We start from the raw sequence: 24,113 nt of genomic DNA, 5'->3' as shown, positions 1-24,113 counted from the left end.
GAACGGCGTTTATGTTGAAAAATAGAATCTTGTACCCAAAAGAGGGGGGAGTAATGTGATGTATTGGAATCCTGAATAAAACCAACTGGCTTTAAAAAAATAAAAAAAGTGTTGCATTACTTATTGAACGCCCCTTGTAGTACAGGAAATAAGACACAAAATAAGTAGATTAGTTTTGCTTCTTGGGCAGTAAAATAATTGATGATGGCCGAAGAGCAAAGTATATGATATGTATACAGGCAAAATGAGAAAAGCGATTCTCAAGAAATTTGTTAACATGGAACTTCAATTTAAGATTTAGGAAGTCTACTCTGAAGGTATTTGTCTTGAGTTTTGCTTTATCCAGAAGGCAAACGAAAACGATAAAAAGTTCTGACAAGAGGGCGATTGAAGATTTTGAAATGTGGTGCTACAGAAGAATGGTGATGCTTAGATAGGTAGATCGAATAACTAATGTGCAGGTACCGAATCGAACTGGGGAGGATAAACATTGTAACGGGAGACCAAGGCTTGAATGCAGTAAGCTGATTCACACACACTGTAGATTGCAATAATTATGTGGAGATGAAGAGACCTGTGCGGGACAAGTTAGCGTGGGGACCTGCATCTGCGAGAGAACAGAGAACAGAATGTTGAAATTTCTAGGATATTTCTCTTCTGAACACACAGCATCAATATACTAAGGGCGTTCAATAAGTGGTTCAACACATTTTTTTTCTGAAAGCAGGTTGGTGTAATTCAGGATTACAATCCACCCTATTATTCCCCATTCTCTTCGCAACAAAACCCAATTTTTTCAACATAAACTCCGCTCAATCCGACGGCCTTACACCACCTTAGTGGGAGGGTCTGTATGCCCGCATGCTACCACTCTGTTGGTAGATGTTGCAGCCATCGTCTTGTTGCATCAGTAACCTCCGCATCATACATGAGCTACTTCCTACGAAGTGCATCCTTCATTGGCCCAAACAGATAGAAGTCGGAAGGTGCATGATCCGCACTGTAGGATAGATGAGGAATAAGAGTTCACTTAAGTTTTGTGAGTTCCTCTCGGGTGTGCACACTTCACTGAGGCCTTGCGGTTGTCATGGACAAACAGAAATTCTTTTGCATTTTTGCAGCAACGAACACATTGCGGAAGTCACAGCTTTGTGCGGTCAGCCTGCGCGCAGGAGATAGGACAGATATGCGCGACCTTTTTACGGTGAAGACAGACACCTCGCACAACGACTCGGCAAGCTTTTGTTCACTGCCAGGTCTCCGTAGACATTCTGCAAGCACCTATGAATATATGCGACACTCTGGTTTCCCGCAAAAAGAAACTCAATGACAGCTCTTTGCTTCGAACGCACCTCAGCTACAGATGCCTATCTGAACATCATGGAACTATAGGGGCGGAAGCGAGAATTCTGCACGATGTCCCACAATGAATTCCACATTTTTTTCCATCGACATTGGCCGAGAAAGAAAAAGTGTTGCATTAATTATTGGACGCGATTCGTAGTTTCAACCACGTTTGAGATCACAGCGCCACTTAAAGGAAGACACGCTACTATTTTAATGATTTCTGGTGGCACTAGTACGATGCTGAGTCTTCTTGCACGTATAAACTCCTCCTTTCTTCCTGTGTTGGCAACTGCACCGTTTCACTCCATAGATTACGCCGAGTAAGTAACTCCTGAAGTCTTGCGAGAGAAAGATAACTGTACAAACATAAGTATTAATCATTATATAATGGAAATTAACAAAATCAGCTTACTGAAAAATGCAGGTGACTTCAGCACGAATTTTGTTAAGGTTTTCATCAGAAGACAGCACACCATAAGAAGGAAAAACAAGCACAATAATCAGGATACTAGCAACATTTTTAAAACAGTTGAAGTGATCTGTTTATTTCAGCAACGAATTTCCTCCGAAGCGGACAAATCTATATTTCCCCGGATGGACGGAAACCGCAAGTGGACAGAGGTAGCCGTGTTCCAGCAATCCGTGACACAGCAATCCGTGACAATGACGTAAAAGCGGACTCTCCACTGAACGATACTCCCACGCGGGAAAAGCAAAGAAATGTGTTATTTTCATCTACTAGTCAATCTCTGTCACGAGTCAGCGTTTCCAGAGACGCGCAGTGTAGAAAGCATGGTGAATGAGATTTTGTCTGCCGTCCACAACGCTAAAATGCTCACGCATAATGTAATGGCCTCAACGAAGCGGTAACTTAATGGTGGGCGGACATTTATTCTTGGAAGCTGTCGTTAGCTGGAGACGTAGGTCGTAAATGAAATGGATGTTTGCAACAGTCCATTTCAAGATGGAACTTAGTGTATCTTCGGGGACGTAAGTTTTCATCAAAAGAGAATAAACAGATAGCGTCTAACCAAGTCTACATATATATTGGAAACAGTAGTTCATCGAGAAACGGGTGGTCCTCGCATAACAATACATAATAGCCCAATTAAGCACAGCGACGAGACAAATGTGCGATTTTTATCTGCAGCATTGGTCAGACTGCATACGCTTACGAAGACAAACTATATGGCACGACAGCTTCATTCAGACAAACGGACCCTGACGCATCTCTTGGGACCGGTAGTGTTTTTTAAATCCACCAGTAGCTCACTTCTTATCTTCGAAACTTCATAGACGCTGTCCTGCGTACTTTGCTGGACTTGCCCTCGTGGGATCCAAAATATAGCGGGAAACAGCATACGGTTTCTTTCTAAATAAATTTTCAGTTATCTTGGAGTGTCTTTTAATTAGTCACACTGACAGATGAAAACTGTGTGCCGTTGCAACATTCCAACCAGGATTTTCGACTTAAGCAAACAGGAGATATAACTGAATAAAGAAAGATTGCGATTTAATGTCCCGTCGACGACGAGGTCATTAGAGACAGAATACAAGTTCGGATTGGGATAAGATGAGGAAGGAAATCGGCAGTGCCCTGTCAACCATACCAGCATTCCCTTTAAGCGATTTACAGAAATCACGTAAAACCTAGACGCAGATGAGTGGAGGGGTGCTTGAACCGCTGTCCTTCCAAACACGAGTCCAGTGGTTTAGCCACTGCATCACTTTGCTCGGTTGGAATGATTGATGCTTCCTGCAGGACTGTGCGACGTTCTTGACTGGCTGTATAGACTGAAAGTTGTCCATGAACGACAAAAATCCGGGTTTGTATCCGACTCCAGTACATAGTTCCAAGTCATTTAGATGTACTCCATTGTGCAGAGTAAGAATTGCATTCTGTACACTTAATTCAGCCTATTGAAGAATGTTATATGACAAGTCACAGAAAAAAAGAGTCATGTTGACACTACATAATTTTTACAACCGCTTTCCTTTTCGCATTGTTACTACGCTCAAATTCTGAGTGAATATGTAATGTGACTGACACCAAAACAAGCTTAGAAGTCGTCGCGAAATACTAACGCATTTAAATAAATGTAACAGCAATTCACTTGTGGCTTTCTTGCAGTGATGACCGATGAATTGGTGGTGTTCTCCATCAAGTAGAAGATAGGATTTTGGGAGACGGTGGGAAAATAGTAGTTCTGCGATTTCTCTGCAGGGACTGAAACAAGTATTATGATGATGATGATGATCATGAAGAAGTCCCATACTCGTTGACAGAGCGTAGGGGACGATGCGGGAGACCCGCACCGCTGTACTAGGCAAGGTCCTAGCGGAGGTGGTTTGCCATTGCCTTCCTCCGACCGTAACGGGGACGAATGACGAGGAAGAATACGACACAACACCACCCAGTCATCTCGAGACAGGTGAAAATCCCTGACCCCACCGGGAATCGAACCTGGGACCCCGCACTCGGAAGCGAGAACGCTACCGCGAGACCACGAGCTGCGGACTAAACATGTATGACACATATAAATCGCTTCTAAATACTGTGGAATGAAAACAAAAACAACAAAAACAGGTTTTCACTTCAAAGAACGTTGGGCGTTTCGTATAATGTTGAACTATTAATACACTGGCTTCTCAACCTGTTGATAGTATCACTTTTTTAACTAACAGGTTGCAACAGCAAGCGTCAACACGTATGAACCAAAGCGGTAACCATGCCGAGGAGCTTACGCAATATTAGTAAAAACTATGAACTGTATTCTTCTAATACTGCGTTATGGTATTCAGGCGAAATCAGAGACATAGTTTGTAGGCGGTCGCACTAGGAATGTAGATAATGCAATCGCAGAAGACTACGCGGACGAGTTGAGAACCGATGTGCGCCCTCTATGATACAGGCATCACTGATGGCTACTCGCGATTTTCTGCTACATACATCACTCTTGAATCAGTTTTAATTTCACCTACCACACATTCCGCATGCTAACAACTGCGCTAATGTCTTCGACAATGCCTGATGTAATTCTTTTCTATCTGGATAATACTGGGATGCCAGTAAACAGGTCATATTTGAGAGGCACCCCGTAGGTCTGCTTCATGGTAACCATGATGCTTCTTGATAAATGTGACCTTACATAAAACAGAGGCTGCTTGCTTATCACTAGCAATATGCAACTGCTTTCCGGCCCTAAACCGTGCCCTTGCACCGTAACAAGTTTCATCAAAATCGATCAGCTCGATGGAAATGGACAATCGGTACTACGAACTTGTTCTTGCGCTCTTACTCCTTTATTGCTTGAAATAAAAGCGATTAACATTTCTGTCAAATACTCAAGTCTGCAGTCCATCCTGGTATCCGCAAATTTAAGGATGTGTTTATGACACCAAAAAATTACAAAATGTATATATAGTTGGTCGAAAAACACCCCTCTCCTCCTTCTTCTATGTAATGTCGTGAGCCTGCGTTCCATGCTTTTCCGGACTCTGCTGAAAACCTCATTTCTGAAAAATAGTATGTACGTTTTTCCAGCAAAACGTTGTAAGAAATACTGACCGACAAGATGACCCTGAATTATCCTATTGCACACGTTATTGCCGATCAAAAGAATCAGTCAAACAAAAAACAAATACACAGACTAAGAATGTAAGTAACGGCGTGTGGCGCTATCTGGGGTCAGTACACAGAGTTCCTTTCGTAACTCACTAACGAAGGGTTCTCGGACCCAAATTCATGTAGAATTATTGTAAAGTTTTGGCGTCGGGAACACATCCCCACATTTCGGGATACCAGTTTATGAACAGTGTCATTTTCGAAAATCTGGAAACGTGTAGCAGAACCAGCGAAGATATCAGAACACCAGTACATAGTGAAAATCAGGGACAAAGATGAGCTGTCAGTACACAGAACAACAACTACAGTACATCATTACGCAAAAAAGACGAAAACCAAATCCGGATAGCTACAGAGGGATTTCCATTTTTGGACTGCACATATAAGGTCTTCTCATTAATTCTGTAAAATCGCTGTAAACACTAGCTTGAATAGAAAGTAGGAGGCAACCGTTGAGGAATTAGACCCCGGAGAAGGCCATGGAACAGATAATCACTTGGAAATTTGATAATGGATGTCTACAACAGATGACACAAAGAAGAACTAATAACCTTTCTAGACTTCAAAAAAGGCTAGGATTGTATCCACCGATCTTCAGTGTTGGAAATGTTAAGGAACTTCAATCCTAATTAATAAAAAGTGATAAAAATGTACGACACAAACGTTAAATCCAAAATAAAATTCAGAGGACAATCATCTGAGCCGTTTAAGATATAAACAACTGAAGATAAGGTGATGATCTGTCACCACTAACTTTAACTGTGTGTGCGCGCTGTAGTACCTGATGAGACAATGGTACCAGGAAAGTCCTAAGAAAATACAAATTAGAACCAAGACTTGGCAAATAAATTTAAATTTCTTAAGATTTTCAGATATCTCTGAGTTACTAGTTAATAACACACAAGAATCCAGAAATCAAATAACAAGCCTACAAAATATAATATGAAAATCTGACTCAAGGTGTCTTTCGAAAAGACTAAGATGATGATAACAAATGCACTTTTAATAAAACGGGTAACAGTAAACATCAGAGAAATAAAAAAAGTGAATCACTATACATACCTAAGACAAATTATATTAGACCAATTTGAACGAAAAAACTGCTCCGCAAAAAAGTATTAATAAAATGATTATAGGGCATGCAGCTTTACTGTATGATTAAATGATGATGGCGTCCTCTTAGGTAAAATATTCCGCGGGTAAAATAGTCCCCCATTCGGAACTCCGGGCGGGGACTACTCAAGAGGATGTCGTTATCAGGAGAAAGAAAACTGGCGTTCTACGGATCGGAGCGTTAAATGTCAGATCCCTTAATCGGGCAGGTAGGTTAGAAAATTTAAAAAGGGAAATGGATAGTGTAAAGTTAGATATAATGGGAATTAGTGAAGTTCGGTGGCAGGAGGAACAAGACTTCTGGTTAGGTGACTATAGGGTTATAAACACAAAATCAAATAGGGGTAATGCAGGAGTAGGTTTAATAATGAATAGGAAAATAGGAATGCGGGTAAACTACTACAAACAGCATAGTGAACGCATTATTGTGGCCAAGATAGATACGAAGCCCACACCTACTACAGTAGTACAAGTTTATATGCCAACTAGCTCTGCAGATGACGAAGAAATTGAAGAAATGTATGATGAAATAAAAGAAATTATTCAGATAGTGAAGAGTGATGAAAATTTAATAGTCATGGGTGACTGGAATTCGGCAGTAGGAAAAGGGAGAGAAGGAAACATAGTAGGTGAATATGGATTGGGGCTAAGAAATGAAAGAGGAAGCCGCCTGGTAGAATTTTGCACAGATTACAACTTAATCATAGCTAACACTTGGTTCAAAAATCATAAAAGAAGGCTGTATACATTGAAGCAGCCTGGAGATATGACAGGTTTCAGATAGGATTATATAGTCCTGAGACAGAGATTTAGGAACCAGGTTTTAAATTGTAAGAGATTTCCAGGGGCAGATGTGGACTCTGACCACAATCTATTGGTTATGACCTGTAGATTAAAACTGAAGAAACTGCAAAAAGGTGGGAATTTAAGGAGATGGGACCTGGATAAACTAAAAGAACCAGAGGTTGTACAGAGTTTCAGGGAGAGCATAAGGGAGCAATTGACAGGAATGGGGGAAAGAAGTACAGTAGAAGAAGAATAGGTAGCTTTGAGGGATGAAGTAGTGAAGGCAGCAGAGGATCAAGCAGGTAAAAAGACGAGGGCAAGTAGAAATCGTTGGGTAACAGAAGAAATATTGAATTTCATTGATGAAAGGAGAAAATATAAAAATGCAGTAAATTAAGCAGGCAAAAAGGAATACAGACATCTCAAAAATGAGATCGACAGGAAGTGCAAAATGGCTAAGCAGGGATGGCTAGAGGACAAATGTAAGGATGTAGAGGCTTATTTCGCTAGGGGTAAGACAAATACTGCCTACTGGAAAATTAAAGAGACCTTTGGAGATAAGAGAACCACTTGTATGAACATCAAGAGCTCAAATGGAAACCCAATTCTAAGCAAAGAAGGGAAACAGAAAGGTGGAGGGAGTATATAGAGGGTCTATGTACTTGAGGACAATATTATGGAAATGGAAGAGGATGTAGATGAAGATGAAATGGGAGATCCGATACTGAGTGAAGAGTTTGACAGAGCACTGAAAGACCTGAGTCGAAACAAGGGCCCCGGAGTAGACAACATTCCATTGGAACTACTGACGGCCTTGGGAGAGCCAGTCCTGAAAAACTCTACCATCTGGTGAGTAAGATGTATGAAACAGGCGAAATACCCTCAGACTTCAAGTCACAGCTACAAAGTCACAGCTACAAAATACTAACACGAATTCTTTACAGACGAATGGAAAAACTAGTAGAAGCCGACCTAGGGGAAGATCAGTTTCGATTCCGTAGAAATACTGGAACACGTGAGGCAATACTGACCTTACGACTTATCTTAGAAGAAAGATTAAGGAATGACAAACCTACGTTTCTAGCATTTGTAGGCTTAGAGAAAGCTTTTGATAATATTGACTGGAATACTCTCTTTCAAATTCTAAAGGTGGCAGGGGTAAAATACAGGGAGCGATAGGCTATTTACAATTTGTACAGAAACCAGATGGCAGTTATAAGAGTCGAGGGGTATGAAATAGAAGCAATGATTGGGAAGGGAGTAAGACAGGGTTGTAGCCTCTCCCCAATGTTGTTCAATCTGTATATTGAGCAAGCAGTAAAGGAAACAAAAGAAAAATTCGGAGTAGGTATTAAAATCCATGGAGAAGAAATAAAAACGTTGAGGTTCACCGATGACATTGTAATTCTGTCAGAGACAGCAAAGGACTTGGAAGAGCAGTTGAATGGAATGGACAGTGTCTTGAAAGGAGGATACAAGATAAACATCAACAAAAGCAAAATGAGGATAATGGAATGTAATCGAATTAAGTCGGGTGATGCAGAGGGAATTAGATTAGGAAATGAGACACTTAAAGTAGTAAAGGAGTTTTGCTATTTGGGGAGGAAAATAACTGATGATGGTCGAAGTAGAGAGGATATAAAATATAGACTGGCAATGCCAAGGAAAGCGTTTCTGAAGAAGAGAAATTTGTTAACATCGAGTATAGATTTAAGTGTCAGGAAGTCAGTTCTGAAAGTATTTTATGGAGTGTAGCCGTGTATGGAAGTGAAACATGGACGATAATTAGTTTGGACAAGAAGAGAATAGAAGCTTTCGAAATGTGGTGCTACAGAAGAATGCTGAAAGTTGGATGGGTAGATCACATACTAATGAGGAAGTATTGAATAGGATTGGGTAGAAGAGAAGTTTGTGGCTCAACTTGACCAGAAGAAGGGATCGGTTGGTAGGACATGTTCTGAGGCATCAAGGGATCACCAATTTAGTACTGGAGGGCAGCGCGGAGGGTAAAAATCATAGAGGGAGACCAAGAGATGAATACACTAAACAGATTCAGAAGGATGTTGGTTGCAGTAGGTATTGGGAGATGAAGAAGCTTGCACAGGATAGAGTAACATGGAGAGCTGCATCAAACCAGTCTCTCGACTGAAAACCACAACAACACAACAGTGTTAATGACTAAAATGGTCTACAAACAATAAGAAATGCCTACGAATCGAAACGAAACTTAAAAAATTAACAAAACCGTCGCTCTGCTGGAGATAACATACTCAACTGAAACTCTTCAAAGTTCAAATGTGTGTGAGATCTTATGGGACTTAACTGCTAAGGTCATCAGTCCCTAAGCTTACACACTACTCAACCTAAATTATCCTAAGGACAAACATGCGGAATGAAGGACTCGAACCTCCGCCGGGACCATCTGCACAGTCCATCGCTGCAGCGCCCTAGACTGCTCGGCTAATCCCGCGCGGCAAGTGACACATGCTACACATATAAAGAGGATATACTTGTTTGATCATATCATGAGGACACCGGAAACCAGATTAACGAGGCTAATTTTAGAGGAACAACTCTAGAATGTGAAGTAACAGTGGACCAAGGAAATTAGAGACGATATGGAAGATCCAGAAATAGTCCTGGATGACCTGGAAAATAATACAGAAAATCTCAAGGTGAGCAATTCGAAAGGAACGAAACATGCACTTCTCAAAGATAGTGACCAGCAGATGAATCTTATCAGTAGTTCACTGTGACACACACACACACACACACACACACACACACAGAGAAAGAGAGAGAGAGAGAGAGAGGGGGGGGGGGGGGGAGGGAGGACAGAGAGGGTAGTGGATAGACAACGATGCTCACCTTACAGTGGCAGCTCTGCCGGTACATGAGGCGGAAGCCTTTGCGCTGCTTGGGGGTGACGCTGTCCCAGGGCAGGTAGAGGTCGCACAGGTTGATGTGCGCCTTGCCGCCCGACAGTTGGCCGGCCAGCACGTACGTGCGGTTCGTCTCCAGCCGCACGCCGCACATGCTGTCATGTAGCGACGTCCAGATCTTGCCCGCAGACAGCGACACCGCGTCCTTCTCCGAAGCCTGCCGAGCACACGTACAGAGTTATTGTCACAATCACTTTCACGGCAGGGGAGGTCACAGTCCGAAGCGGACGTTTCCTGCCCTGTCAGTGTGTTGCAGCACTTACCCGTATCTCTCAAAAACTACGCTATAGTCTTACACCTATACACGCTGTTAAGGTAGAGATAAGCAAACACTTACCCCTGCATGTAGTTTAAACACGCCGGATGCAAAATTAGACACCGGCAGCAGATATAACGCAAATACACCACTGGCCATTCAAATTGCTACACCACGAAGATGACGAGCTACAGACGTGAAATTTAGCCGTCAGAAAGAAGAAGCTGTGATATGCAAATGCTTTTCAGAGCATTCACAAAAGATTGGCACCGGTGGCGACACTTACAACGTGCAGACATGAGGAAAGTTTCCAACCGATTTCTCATACACAAATAGCATTTGAACGGCGTTGCTTGGTGAAACGTTGTTATGATGCCTCGTGTAAGGAGGAGAAATGCGAACCATTGCGATTCCGACTTTGATAAAGGTCGGATTGTAGCCAATCGAGATTGCAGTTTATCGTATCACGACATTGCTGCTCGCGTTGGTCGAGAACCAATTACAGTTGGGAGAATATGGAATCGGTGGATTCAGGAGGGTATACGGAACGCCGTGCTGGATCCCAATGGCCTCGTATCACTAGCAGTCGAGATGACAGGCATCTTATCCCCATGGTTGTAACGGATCGTGCAGCCACGTCTCGATCCCTGAGTCAACAGATGAGGACGTTTGCAACACAACAACCATCTGCACGAACAGTTCGACGTCGTTTGCAGCAGCATGGACTATCAGCTAGGAGACCATAGCTGCGGTTACCCTTGACGCTGCATCACAGACAGGAGCGCATGCGAATGGCAAAACGTCATTTTTTCGGATGAATCCAGGTTCTGTTTACAGCTTCACGATGGTCGCATCCGTGTTTGGCGACATCGCGGTGACCGCACATTGGAAGCGTGTATTCGTCATCGCCATATTGGCGTATCACCCGGCGTGATGGTATGAGGTGCCATTGGTTACACGTCTCGGTCACCTCTTGTTCGCATTGACGGCACTTTGAACAGTGGAGGCTACATTTCAGATGTGTTACGACCCGTGGCTCTACTCGATGCCTGCAAAACCCTACATTTCAGCAGGGTAATGCACGCCGCATGTTGTAGGTCCCGTACGAGCCTTTCTGGATACAGAAAATGTTCGGCTGCTGCCCTGGCCAGCACATTCTCCAGATCTCTCACCAACTGAAAGCGTCTGGTCAATGGTGGCCGAGCGTCTGGCTCGTCACAATACGCCAGTCGCTACTCTTGATGAATTGTAGTATCTTGTTGAAGCTGCATGGGCAGCTGTACCTGTACACGCCATCCAAGCTTTGTTTGACTCAATGCCCAGGCGTATCAAGGCCGTTATTACGGCCAGAGGTGGTTGTTCTGGGTACTGATTTTTCAGGATCTATTCACCCAAATTGCGTGAATATGTAATCACATGTCAGTTCTAGTATAATATATTTATCCAATGAATACCCGTTTATCATCTGCATTTCTTCTTGGTGTAGCAATTTTAATGGCCAGTAGTGTATTATGTAACAACGTCTCTAGTCTCGATAATGCCCTTAAATGGGCGAGGAGGGGAGTCCACATGTTTAGTCAGACAGCCATTTGCGGCTGAAGCCACTTACTGATAATTACATCCAGTACAGCCACCAACTGCGACGATGTTAACTGCTACGTTTCACCCACTCCCCCAAATAGTCCCAGACATTTTCTATAACACCATGATGCAGCACAGGGTGATTCAGAAAAAAAGAACACATTTACATTGTTTGTTAAAAACTGTAAAAGATAGAAACACACTGCGCATGTCACTTGATAGAGGAATATTCAAAGTGCTGATACAGATGCAGTGCTGTTTGTGGCAACGTGGTATCTACACCACAAGAGAAATCATTTTTTTGTGTCGGAATTTGCGCGAAGTCAGTCCATTGTTCAGGAGCAACGTGCATTCCGCCACTGATTCAGCAATCCCCGCACAAGCAGTTTTATGACTGCCATACAGAATTCTTCGAAGTTGAATTCGTATGCAAAGGGAAGAGCACTGGTCGGCCACGGCAATATCGAGCGTATCTGAGATCACACGGAGCCCTCCGAAGTCTACAAGACGGGGAGGTCAGGAACTTCAGATTTCTCAAATAACTGTGTGGCGTGTTCTGAAACGACGCCTGCATATGAAGCCTTCAAGCTGAAGTCACTGCAGTAACTGCTCCCGGCGACCATAACAGAAGTTACGAAATTCAGTTCAAGGCGTTTCAGTTCTCCAGTGTATCGCAGAGGACACTTTTTCCGATCGACTCTTACCAATTAGGATAGCACTGTGGTTGTCACTGACCAAGCGTAACACTCACCTCAACACCACGGTAGTCGGGATCTTTTCCGATCACTGTTCTTTTGTCATATTTCATGGCTCCGAGAGGTAAATAATTCCTTGTTTACCCGATGGACAGTTCGCACCGATACACCAACAAATTCGCCGTGAGATCATGGACACGTAAAAACAAGGTGGCTCTTTCCTGTCGTTCTGTCACGCCTGTACGTCGATCCATCTTACTGCACTGATTCCATGCCCCCGACTGGCAAATGATCTCCACTCCACTGCCATGACTTGTGTCAGTGGTGAGGGGTCACATGACGGCCAAGTTTAGCTCTACACCAGCCTCAACGCCCAAAGCGATCAGTGTACTCTTTAAAGGGGTGAGCAATATTTTGTACAGTGCACTTATTTCCCGCAGGACTGATAACTCTAAACGTCAAACTGCTGCTACCACTTCATTCTTCTTGAAACAACTATTAGAAAGGATATGAGGGAGAAAGGCATGATCACAACACTTGGAATGAAACTTTCACTCTACAGTGGAGCTTTCTGGGGAGAATTTGTGTCAGACTGAACCTCCGAGCCTGGCCTTGGACTGCGGGAGGCGAACACTTTTTTTTTTAATTTTAAAGAGCAGTATGCGCTTTACATTAATTATGAAAGTTATCATTTACGTACCTATCTCGGTACACTGCACACATTCCAAACATAAAGTTTCATTTTGGAAAGGTACAGTCATCAAAAGGGGTAATCACGAACAAGGAATCCAGCATTGTTAAATTCACCGTTATGTGAGGGTTTTGTCAGAGGAACATGAATAAATAACTTCGTAATTTCTTCTAATATCAGTTAAGTGTCACGGTCAACTAAAACCAAAATAACTGTCCATGAAACAATTTTAAATGACAGTATCAACTTGGAAGCAGCACCGTACAGAAAAATTTACAAAAAATATATAATGTAATGAGACAGTAAAGTGCAACAGTCATTAGCGGAATTATGCACTGAACAGTAAAAATAGAGAAAAAGAGACAAAAGTGAAAGAAAGAAAGAACCAAAGGGAGAGAGAGAGTCAGAGAGAAGAAAGAGTGGGTTCGTGTACGCTTTTTTCTTTCTACTGTATGTCAGATGTACACTGTAACAGTTCCGGGTATGTTATGAGATAGCACAATAAATAAATTGAATTATTTTAAGTTTCAGCACTCTACAAACTTTTATAGCAAGAGTTAATCATTGAATCAAAAAGAAACACTGTTAATTTATTAACCCCAATTTCGCTCACATAGAACAGCTCCTGTTGTTTTCACACCCTTACCAGTTCTAATCACAAATCAAAGATATACTTTGAGAAAAACTAACACAGAAATAATTGAAATGCGAATACTACAAACTGCTGGAGCGAGAAAGTTCTTACGTAGTCTGCAGGTGGCAGCCATATCCTTACCTTGAATATCCTCTTGACCACTGTCCGGTAGACGCGGTCTCTGTCCGTCACGATTTCCTTCTTCACTCTCGTCAGAATCACTGCAACACACAATACGTCCCGTCACTCCGATCGTTACACAGATACAAGCCGATGATTACAAAAAAAAGGGCGACATCTACATATCGCAATTAATACTGTAAATGGAGCATAACTAACTTGGCTTACAGCTGCCATTATCCGGAAAATGATGGCAAATACTTATAGTTCGCGATTTGCGTAAAATGAAATTAATGTGATGGAAAAAGCATTCCCATCGAAGATAATTATGTAGTACATTTCTTGCGATCTCTCTGATCCTAGACTGTTTACAGTTGCTCAGTAACTATTAAGCACAATAAGTGAAGGGTTGGGGTGAGTATTTAAGATGAAGCGGCGCCCCCCCCCCCCTCACACACACACACACACACACACACACACACACACACACACACATACACACACACACACCAAGGGAAGTGGCGTAGTCGTTAGCATTCCGGACTCGTTTTCGGAAGCATGACGATTCAGATCCGCGTCCGATCATACCGGTTTCAGTTTTCCATGACTTCTCTAAATCACTCCACTCAATGCCGGGATGGCTCCCTTCAAAAGACACGGTCGAGATTGTGTTCTGTCTCTAGTAACGTCGATATCGAGCAGACGTCAATCTCTAAACCCCCCTTTCGTTCTACAGTACACTCTTGCTTATCTAAACTACGTAAATCACCAATAATCTTCACTTTCACAAGTAACCCAACTTTTCCAAGACAGCCGGCATAACTACGGATACTAAACGGCTTTCGCAAGAGTCCCCTGTAGGAGGGTCATACTGAAAGTCACAAGTAACTCAGTGTTACGAATACTTCTTCTTTGTCATCGCCTTGTCCCGTGTCTTAAAATCGACCATCCTAATCATATGGCACTGTCTAACCCACTGGTAGTCATCGCCTTCGCAAGACTTCGCATCTCCACAGCACTTTGAATATTCGTACCACCTGATCTGATGTCTTCCTTTCCCTTTTTGTGTGCGCTTTTTCACAACTAGGGTCATATTGCGACGACTTTATAACTACCTCTCATAAATTCGTTGTACACCTTGTCTTTCAATGTTTCTTCTCCAGCCCATCGCAACATGGTCAGTTTTGCTGAATGGTGCTTCCATTCGCGCGTCATTTCTGACACCCAGTCTTTACTGACAGACAATACAGCTTGTCTCACAGCTGCTTTATAAATTTTTCGCTTTTGTTTTTATGAGTATATTTATATAGTACAGAAATCCCGAAGGAATATGCCACTTTCTTCAAATATATGTTATTCTATCACTTTTGTCTGCTTGAATTGATCCGTCCCCTGATGTTACTGATCCCAGATATTCAAAACTTTTAAGCTTGGATTTGTAGCGTTGTCTAGCTTAATATCTGTGGTTTATATGGCAGTGGAAATGAAGTTGAACATCATGAATTCGGTCTTAGTAAGCTATTTGTTTCGAATGTCTTCTATAATTGCTCAATATTCTCTCGAGTTTTCTGAATGTTATTAGATATAATGGCTACATATGATCATGCAAAACGCTGCAACTCGGTATCTTTGTGGTTAGGTAATTCATTACAAAATCAGACTATAATGGAATTACGGTACATTCCTGACTGACAATAACATTCACTTCTAAGTTGCGAAACTTTTGATGCAAGTTTTAATATTGTTGTACATGTCAATGATAAGTCGTCTGTAGAGTATATGCACTTAGAACTTTCCATATCATTGCCATCGTACTCGAGCAAATTCCTTTTTTATATCTACAGACCAACCAAATATTTTGCTTGTTTTCTCGCGATTTCTCCATCACTAGTCTCATTCCATAAACATGATCCGTATTTCCTTTTCCTGCTCCGAATCCCAAATGATCCTTTATTAATGAGATAATTTTTTTGATACAGCGGTTTTCAAGGATTCTTTCCCAATTTGCGAAGGCATGAGATGTTTTCATTTATGGACTTTTCCGATATCTGACTGTCATGGAAACTATTTATTGATTAGTAGAGTGTTATACTCATCGATACAATTTTTAATTTTTATGATGTAGACAGCCCATTTATATCATCTTAATTTACAGCATTCTCTGACACTTTTCAGTATAGTCTCTATTTTTTTTGCACACATTTTCGCCGCCGTTCTGTATGCTTGAAAATGAGCTCCGCCAGATCGCTTTCTGGATGGCCTCCAGCGTCCCACAGTTTTGGCCTCGCAGTTCTTGCACAAAACGAGAGAGGTGGTAATCAGAGGGTGACAAGTTGACACTAGGTTCAAATGGCTCTGAGCACTATGGGACTTAACATCTGAAATCATAAGTCCCCTAGACTTAGAACTACCTAAACCTAACTAACGTAAGGACATCACACACATCCATGCTCGAGGCGGGATTCTAACCTGCGACCGTAACAGCAGCGGACACTGTAGGATCAGCGACTCCAACAGAAGCGTCGCGTTGTGACGGTACTGGGTAATCTTACCGCGCTGTACTCGTCGGAGCTTCAAAAGTGGCTGGACGCAGAAAGCAGCATGTTATGGTCTGTTCAGTTTGAAGAAAAACGACGCGAATGCAGCGTTCTGCATTCCACAAAAAGCAGCCACTAACTTCCGTTACATACCGCATTGTCCTTGCTTTCTCTTTTTGCGCAAATCCAAATGGTGCCATTCTATAAACCGCAATTTTGTTCCGGACATAAAAATGGAACACATCTTCATCGCGTGGCACAACATGCTCTGCATGATGGGACTTATCGAAACTTCCTTATCTTCGGTCAACAAAAATGTTACTGTTCGCTAAATCCAAGCTTTAACGATTTCTTGCAGTGCACTGAGTCCTGCTGCAGGTTTCCCTGCGACTTCAGACACACGTCTGTCTGTCTAAAAGATTCCACGACTGTTTTCTTCCTCTGTTCCGTTGAGACAGACACAGGAAGATCGCTACGAAACTCATCTTGAATGCCAGTGTTCGCATCTCTGAAGTGTATTCCCCACCTCCTATAACTGCTGGAGCTCATGCACACATCTCCTCCATTTGCAAATTGAGACAAACAAATTTCATCAACCGTTTTTTCCACTTAAAAAAGGAATTTAATGACAGGACGCTCCCGAAACGAAAAATAGATGTAGATTATTTTGTAAATACAGCCTGGGCTCACATGATAGATATTAGTTGCGTCACAGTACCGTATGACAAGATGTAGTGTAAGGTCTGCAGATGATGGAATTTCAGTTGCAACAAAGGGCTGCTGACGACTTAGTGTGTGAGAGTTACATATTCGCTGTGCTGCAACATTTAACTGGTATTCATGTATTAGCCATCCACCTGGTATCTCTCGCAACAATCCTCCACCGACCTCATCGATCGCTTGCGGCCTTGACAGAGCGGCGTGAAAACAAGAACTTGTTTTCGACCCTATAAAAGCGGTACAACCCCTTGTGGTAGTTCTCACATTCAGCGAGCGACGTCATCCACAGACAGTCTGTTTACGTGGACTGTTGCTCCTAGGGGACGGTGTCTAGCAGCGACTCCAGTTCGCCATCATCAGCTTGTACAATGTCGTAACCCGTTCACCTAACTCATTGCCCATCGTCTACGCCATTGCTCCAACTAACTGCACTCCGTCTACCTGTTCTCGTTCCATGTCACTAAGAGTTGTCTTACTTTGCCTTACTTACGTCCAGACACCTGCATGTACGAATACTTAACGCCGCACCTACAGGACTGCAGACTGGAATGCTTCACTAGTTGTTGTTGTTGTGGTCTTCAGTCCTGAGACTGGTTTGATGCAGCTCTCCATGCTACTCTATCTTGTGCAAGCTTCTTCATCTCCCAGTACCTACTGCAACCTACATCCTTCTGAATCTGCTTAGTGCAGTCATCTCTTGATCTCCCTCTACGATTTTTACCCTCCACCCTGCCCTCTAATACTAAATTGGTGATCCCTTGATGCCTCAGAACATGTCCTACCAACCGATCCCTTCTTCTGGTCAAGTTGTGCCACAAACTTCTCTTCTCTCCAATCCTATTCAATACTTCCTCACTAGTTATGTGATCTACCCATCTAATCTTCAGCATTCTTCTGTAGCACCACATTTCGAAAGCTTCTATTCTCTTCTTGTCCAAACTAATTATCGTCCATGTTTCACTTCCATACATGGCTACACTCCATACAAATACTTTCAGAAACGACTTCCTGACACTTAAACCTATACTCGATGTTAACGAATTTCTCTTCTTCAGAAACGCTTTCCTTGCCGTTGCCAGTCTACATTTTATATCCTCTCTACTTCGACCATCATCAGTTATTTTGCTCCCCAAATAGCAAAACTCCTTTACTACTTTAAGGGTCTCATTTCCTAATGTAATTCCCTCAGCATCACCCGACTTTATTCGACTAGCTTCACTTAGTTCAAGAATCATCGATTATTTGACGTGTTTGCACTGCGTTCTTTGGAAAAAAAAGGTTTCTGATAAAGAAACTACAGGATGGCGCACGAAATGTGTTACCAATTGTTTCTTTCACAATTTATTACGCACTAACTTCAGTGTTTGTTTGAAGGAAGTAAGGAAACGAAATGGTGGACATATTGAACATGTGCTGAGTTAAACATATCTCCATGGACGGCTCTTCATTGTAGTATATGTTCGTTTCAGACTGTACTGACAATAAAGTTTATATTCAAAAACAAAATGCGAACATTTCGTGCGCCACCCTGTATATCTAACCTATGTACGAATATTCAGACTGTCAATGATAATTTCACAACAAAACGAACATTATTCCTGTACTGAATAAACTTTTAATGAAAGATGTGTTTGTTTCAATGCGCCATCTTCTTTACGATATGTTGCTCTACCTCCTACAGTTTGGACAAACGTTGTATTACGAATAACGTCTGTACAAAATGAGTTTACAGAACAAGAGCTGCATCTAATCACATTTCTCAACAATCTTCGTCTATGATTATCCCTCAAACCCGTTTACCGACAGTGCTGAGGCGATCGTGTATTGTTTTTCATGCAGATGAAGCTATTATTAAAACGATAAGTACTGATCACCACTTTCTCGTCCATTATGGTCTGATGAGATACACACTGCTATCGTTGTAAGAACCTACGACTTCTTAATGAGAAACTTAAACGGCAGTAATAATCTATCTTTTTACAACTCTTATTTTTACTAGACCGTTCGTTGTTGTTGTGGTCTTCAGTCCTGAGACTGCTTTGATGCAGCTCCGTTCGTACTGGAGCGTTTCCATCTTCCACTTTCATCGACAACCTCTCCGCAGCTCGTGGTCTAGTGGCTAGCGTTGCTGCCTCTGGATCACGGTGTCCCGGGCTCTATTCCGGCCGAGTTCGGGATTTTCTCTGCCCGGAGATTGGGTGTTTGTGTTGTCATCATTTCACCACCACCACCACCACCACCACCACCATCATCATCATCATGTGACAGTGGCTAGATTGGACTGTGGCAAAACTGGGACTTTGTACGGGCGCTGATGGCCGCTCTGTTGAGAGCCACACAAACCAAACATCATCATCACAGACAGCCTCTGCTCACATCTCTTATTTTGAACTGTTTGCCCGACCATAAACGGCATGCATAAGTTCCATCACGTAGTGGTTACTGCGTCTGCAGCCTTTCCCTGCATTCAGAAGCGAGGAAGAGACTACGGTATGGCAGCCGACTAACGGCGCTGACATTTCGCAACAGCCTGCTGAATGCCACACCTGTCTCCCCTAAAAGGCTTCTCCAACACAGAATTACGAGTGTGGCATTCATCGACAAGTCGTCCAATATCAGCAGAGCATAATCCCCATCAGCCCCTCCAGTGTCAAGCTTCACTCCTATTCATTTGCTTTTTTATCTCTAATAGGAGTCCAGTAAGCATGATTAATTTTTTGTTCCTTTACATCCATTGTGGTTCACGTGTCTCTCATTTAATTCCTGTAGATGCCTACAAAATCTTACCCATGGCAGAAATGATCTGTTCCTTTATTATGCTTTTATATACAATATTCTCACATTTCTACTTGGTACTTTGACGCCTGTTGGTTTTTCAAACCTTTCTTAAAATTGTCCATCAATCGCTAGTTTCGCTTCGAGTCATAACAAAATTAAACCGCTACACTAAAAGCGGCAACGTTTAAAGATCAGGCTGTCTTTATTGGTGAAAGTTTTTTTTTTTTACTTTTACCATAGATTTGGGCGGTCGAAAAATTTGATTCGCACCTTAGTCAGAATTTCACGTTAACCCGTAGGTCACCTAACCGTTAGTTATGTAAGACTGTTCGTAGTTTGATAAACCAATACTTGAGTGACAATAATAGTTTTACTACGAAGCTATTAACACCGATGGCCGCCATGAAAACTTGTGGTCGTGGATGACGTAGAAGTGCTGTGCTTTGAAGAAATATGGTGGCTTGCGTGAAGTTTTCAGCGGAGGAGTTCTCCAGAATGCACAGTGGTAGTGACTAGCATATGACCGAATCGTCATCGGAGACAGTAAAACAGGTGACGCTGCAGAGAATTTCAGTGTTCATGTCAGTATTTGTTGTGGAGAACAGGCTAATCGTCGCCACGTATACTGAAGCTGTTCAAATGCACCCTACGAGCAATCAGACGGTGTGTGTTCGTAATACTTAAGAGTTGACGCACACAGAATTCCATGTACGACGAATTCCTCGTTGCTATGCACGCTTCCTTCAAGTTATGTTCTCAGGTAAGTAAGAAAGACAGCAGTTGGCGGAAAAGCTGATACCACTCAGGGAATGCCAAACTGCAGGTACCCATTTTCCTGTCTAAATTCTCATAGCGATAAGGAATTTAGACTAACGTATCTTTACATAAGTGTTGCACACGACGACTTCCTGAATGTGAGGATACACTACCATCAGCAAGAGCTATGATCAGGGATGTAAGTAGTACAGAAATGTCAATCGAAGTGCGTCTGGGGTTGAAACCGAGATACCGCATCTGAGGTTGACACTCAACCAGACATGCGTAAAATTGACAGACGACTTCGTTCTCAGGCAAGCTGATTGTTTGTCACGTGCACTATCCTCTGCCGCATTCTGACACCAAAAAACACACACACACACACACACACACACACACACACACACGGGCACATATGGCAAGGCGTTAGCGAATATGCATAAGACTTTCGCAGTAATAAATGTTGTACTATCGTTGGTGAACTGTTGTTGTTGTTGTTGTTGTTGTTGTGGTCTTCAGTCCTGAGACTGGTTTGATGCAGCTCTCCATGCTACTCTATCCTGTGCAAGCTTCTTCATCTCCCAGAACCCACTGCAACCTACATCCTTCTGAATCTGCTTAGTGTATTCATCTCTTGGTCTCCCTCTACGATTTTTACCCTCTACGCTGCCCTCCAATACTAAATTGGTGATCCCTTGATGCCTCAGAACATGTCCCACCAACCGACCCCTTCTTCTGGTCAAGTTGTGCCACAAACTTCTCTTCTCCCCAATCCTATTCAATACCTCCTCATTAGTTATGTGACCTACCCATCTAATCTTAAGCATTCTTCTGTAGCACCACATTTCGAAAGCTTCTATTCTCTTCTTGTCCAAACTAATTATCGTCCATGTTTCACTTCCATACATGGCTACACTCCATACAAATACTTTCAGAAATGACTTCCTGACCCTTAAATCTAGACTCGATGTTAACAAATTTCTCTTCTTCAGAAACGCTTTCCTTGCCATTGCCAGTCTACATTTTATATCCTCTCTACTTCGACCATCATCAGTTATTTTGCTCCCCAAATAGCAAAACTCCTTTACTACTTTAAGTGTCTCATTTCCTAATCTAATTCCCTCAGCATCACCCGACTTCATTCGACTACATTCCATTATCCTCCTTTTGCTCTTGTTGATGTTCATCCTATATCCTACTTTCAAGACACTATCCATTCCGTTCAACTGCTCTTCCAAGTCCTTTGCTGTCTCTGACAGAATTACAATGTGGTGAACTGATGCAGTAAATTCCTCACACAGATTATCTAATTTAGAAAGATCTATTCCATTACAGCGGCATAAATAGAAGGCTTACGACAGTCTTCCGATACGAGCGCCAGTTCAAATACTGGACTAGAGAGCTGGCATGGAAGCACAAACTACATCAGTACTGCAACATCCTACGGCCTACTCATAAGCGACTACTGGAGTTAGAAGATCGGTATATATGTATATGTATGTATATTGTGACATACCGTAATTTGCCCTGCAGAACTGGTCCTGGGGGTGACCCAACATACAGGAACACCCCGCCGCAAGTTGCAGGGCTGCCAACCACGCGGCTAGCAGTAGCGCCAAGCGCGCCACCACACACATCTGAAAAACGAAAACCGTTCAAGTCAGTCACGAATCGTTTGAAAAATACCGACAATTTTCAAAAGCACGGTCTGTTTGCTTAATTAATGACTTGTCTGCAAGACACCAATTTTACGAAGGCTTTACGAAGTATTACAATATTTTGCAGGAGAAATCACCTATCCATAAACAGTAGAATCACCTGCGACCAAAATCACAGTGTGAAAGCAGAGAGGTGGCGCAACGGTTAAGGTACTGATGTTTGACTCTGGGAGGCCAGCAAAGGGCACAACAGCTAGGGAATAGGACTAACTAAATTTACGACAATGGTTGATCATTTTCCCTAGCTATAGTGCCCTCTGCGGCCTCAGTTATTTGTACAACTACGAGACGCATCCTGGGCATCGCCAGCACTTAATATGTGCCCACATGTATAGATTTTGAGGCTGATGTCTACATCAGAAGATTTTATGATATGCGTGACTGGTATGCAACGCTGTTAATCATATAAATATTTAATTTTTCTTATGTATCACCAGGCCTGTTATATATTTTGCTTCAGCAAGTCTAACTTAGTTGGTTACATCACTGTTTATTTTTTTATTTTTAATAGATCTGAAGATGGCAGTGGCCGAAACCGGTAGTAATAGACTGTAAAAATGTATGGTCAAGACGGACCTTTGCAAATAAAGCCAAACTGATCCTCATCTAACAGATCCTAACTTTTCTTTTTTGTGTTGTTCATAATACTGCGACAATGAAGCTTAATAATACATTTAACCATATCAAAAACGGTATATTTATTGTGAACATTTTGCTTTTTTCTGTGGGGTGGACACTTCAGTCCCAATCCGATCAGAACCGTGTCTCGGCTTTTGTAACATTAGACTTCCTCACCTTATTCAGTTTCAGCTTTTTTCTCCCACCTTCCATCACGTTTTTCCCTGTCAGCACTGTCACTTTCTTTCTCCTTCCCATTATCAATAACTTTAATGACGTTGACAGCGAACCTTTGTTGCTGTACACGAAGACACTTTCTGCTACCACTTCTCATGTCTGCACTGGGAGGTAACAAAGCCACACGCCGTACGTTTGCTTGCGGAGTATCAATGAAGATGTAGAACGCACATCTATACGACGGGAGAAAAATTGCAACACCAAGAATGAATTGTGCGACATAAACGAAAGTTGGTAGGCGTGTTTCTACATCTGAATTTTGTGCCTGTCATACAAGAGCCGCACTATTGGCGCGCCAACATGACGATGCAAATCACGTTTGCTTTAAATACGCTAACGGTCGTGAGCGTTTGTTACATTTTAGAATGAAAGTGGAGAGTTGGCTCTGAGCACTATGGGACTTAACATCTATGGTCATCAGTCCCCTAGAACTTACACTCCTGGAAATTGAAATAAGAACACCGTGAATTCATTGTCCCAGGAAGGGGAAACTTTATTGACACATTCCTGGGGTCAGATACATCACATGATCACACTGACAGAACCACAGGCACATAGACACAGGCAACAGAGCATGCACAATGTCGGCACTAGTACAGTGTATATCCACCTTTCGCAGCAATGCAGGCTGCTATTCTCCCATGGAGACGATCGTAGAGATGCTGGATGTAGTCCTGTGGAACGGCTTGCCATGCCATTTCCACCTGGCGCCTCAGTTGGACCAGCGTTCGTGCTGGACGTGCAGACCGCGTGAGACGACGCTTCATCCAGTCCCAAACATGCTCAATTGGGGACAGATCCGGAGATCTTGCTGGCCAGGGTAGTTGACTTACACCTTCTAGAGCACGTTGGGTGGCACGGGATACATGCGGACGTGCATTGTCCTGTTGGAACAGCAAGTTCCCTTGCCGGCCTAGGAATTGTAGAACGATGGGTTCGATGACGGTTTGGATGTACCG

At 42.6% G+C, this 24,113-nt stretch overlaps 2 protein-coding genes across 3 annotated transcripts in view; one reads left to right on the top strand and one right to left on the bottom strand.

Moving 5' to 3' along the window:
• The window catches only part of LOC126282191 (synapsin), a 783,143-nt gene that overhangs the window by 286,412 nt on the left and 472,618 nt on the right, over positions 1-24,113 (top strand). The gene's annotated exons all lie outside the window — the stretch shown is intronic.
• Positions 1-24,113, bottom strand: part of LOC126282193 (tissue inhibitor of metalloproteinase) — a 319,649-nt gene that overhangs the window by 10,078 nt on the left and 285,458 nt on the right. For both annotated transcript variants that reach the window (XM_049981721.1, XM_049981722.1), the window contains 3 exons: positions 22,098-22,218; positions 13,812-13,891; positions 9,740-9,970 (listed from right to left, as the gene is read on the bottom strand). In XM_049981721.1, the coding sequence (XP_049837678.1) occupies positions 9,740-9,970; positions 13,812-13,891; positions 22,098-22,218 (432 nt within the window). The remainder of the gene's footprint in view (positions 1-9,739; positions 9,971-13,811; positions 13,892-22,097; positions 22,219-24,113) is intronic.

The sequence above is a fragment of the Schistocerca gregaria genome, chromosome 7 (assembly GCF_023897955.1).
Source record: "Schistocerca gregaria isolate iqSchGreg1 chromosome 7, iqSchGreg1.2, whole genome shotgun sequence".
Taxonomy (NCBI): domain Eukaryota; kingdom Metazoa; phylum Arthropoda; class Insecta; order Orthoptera; family Acrididae; genus Schistocerca; species Schistocerca gregaria.
The sequence above is the reverse complement of the archived record's forward strand: the minus strand, read 5'-3'. Positions and strand labels throughout refer to the sequence as shown.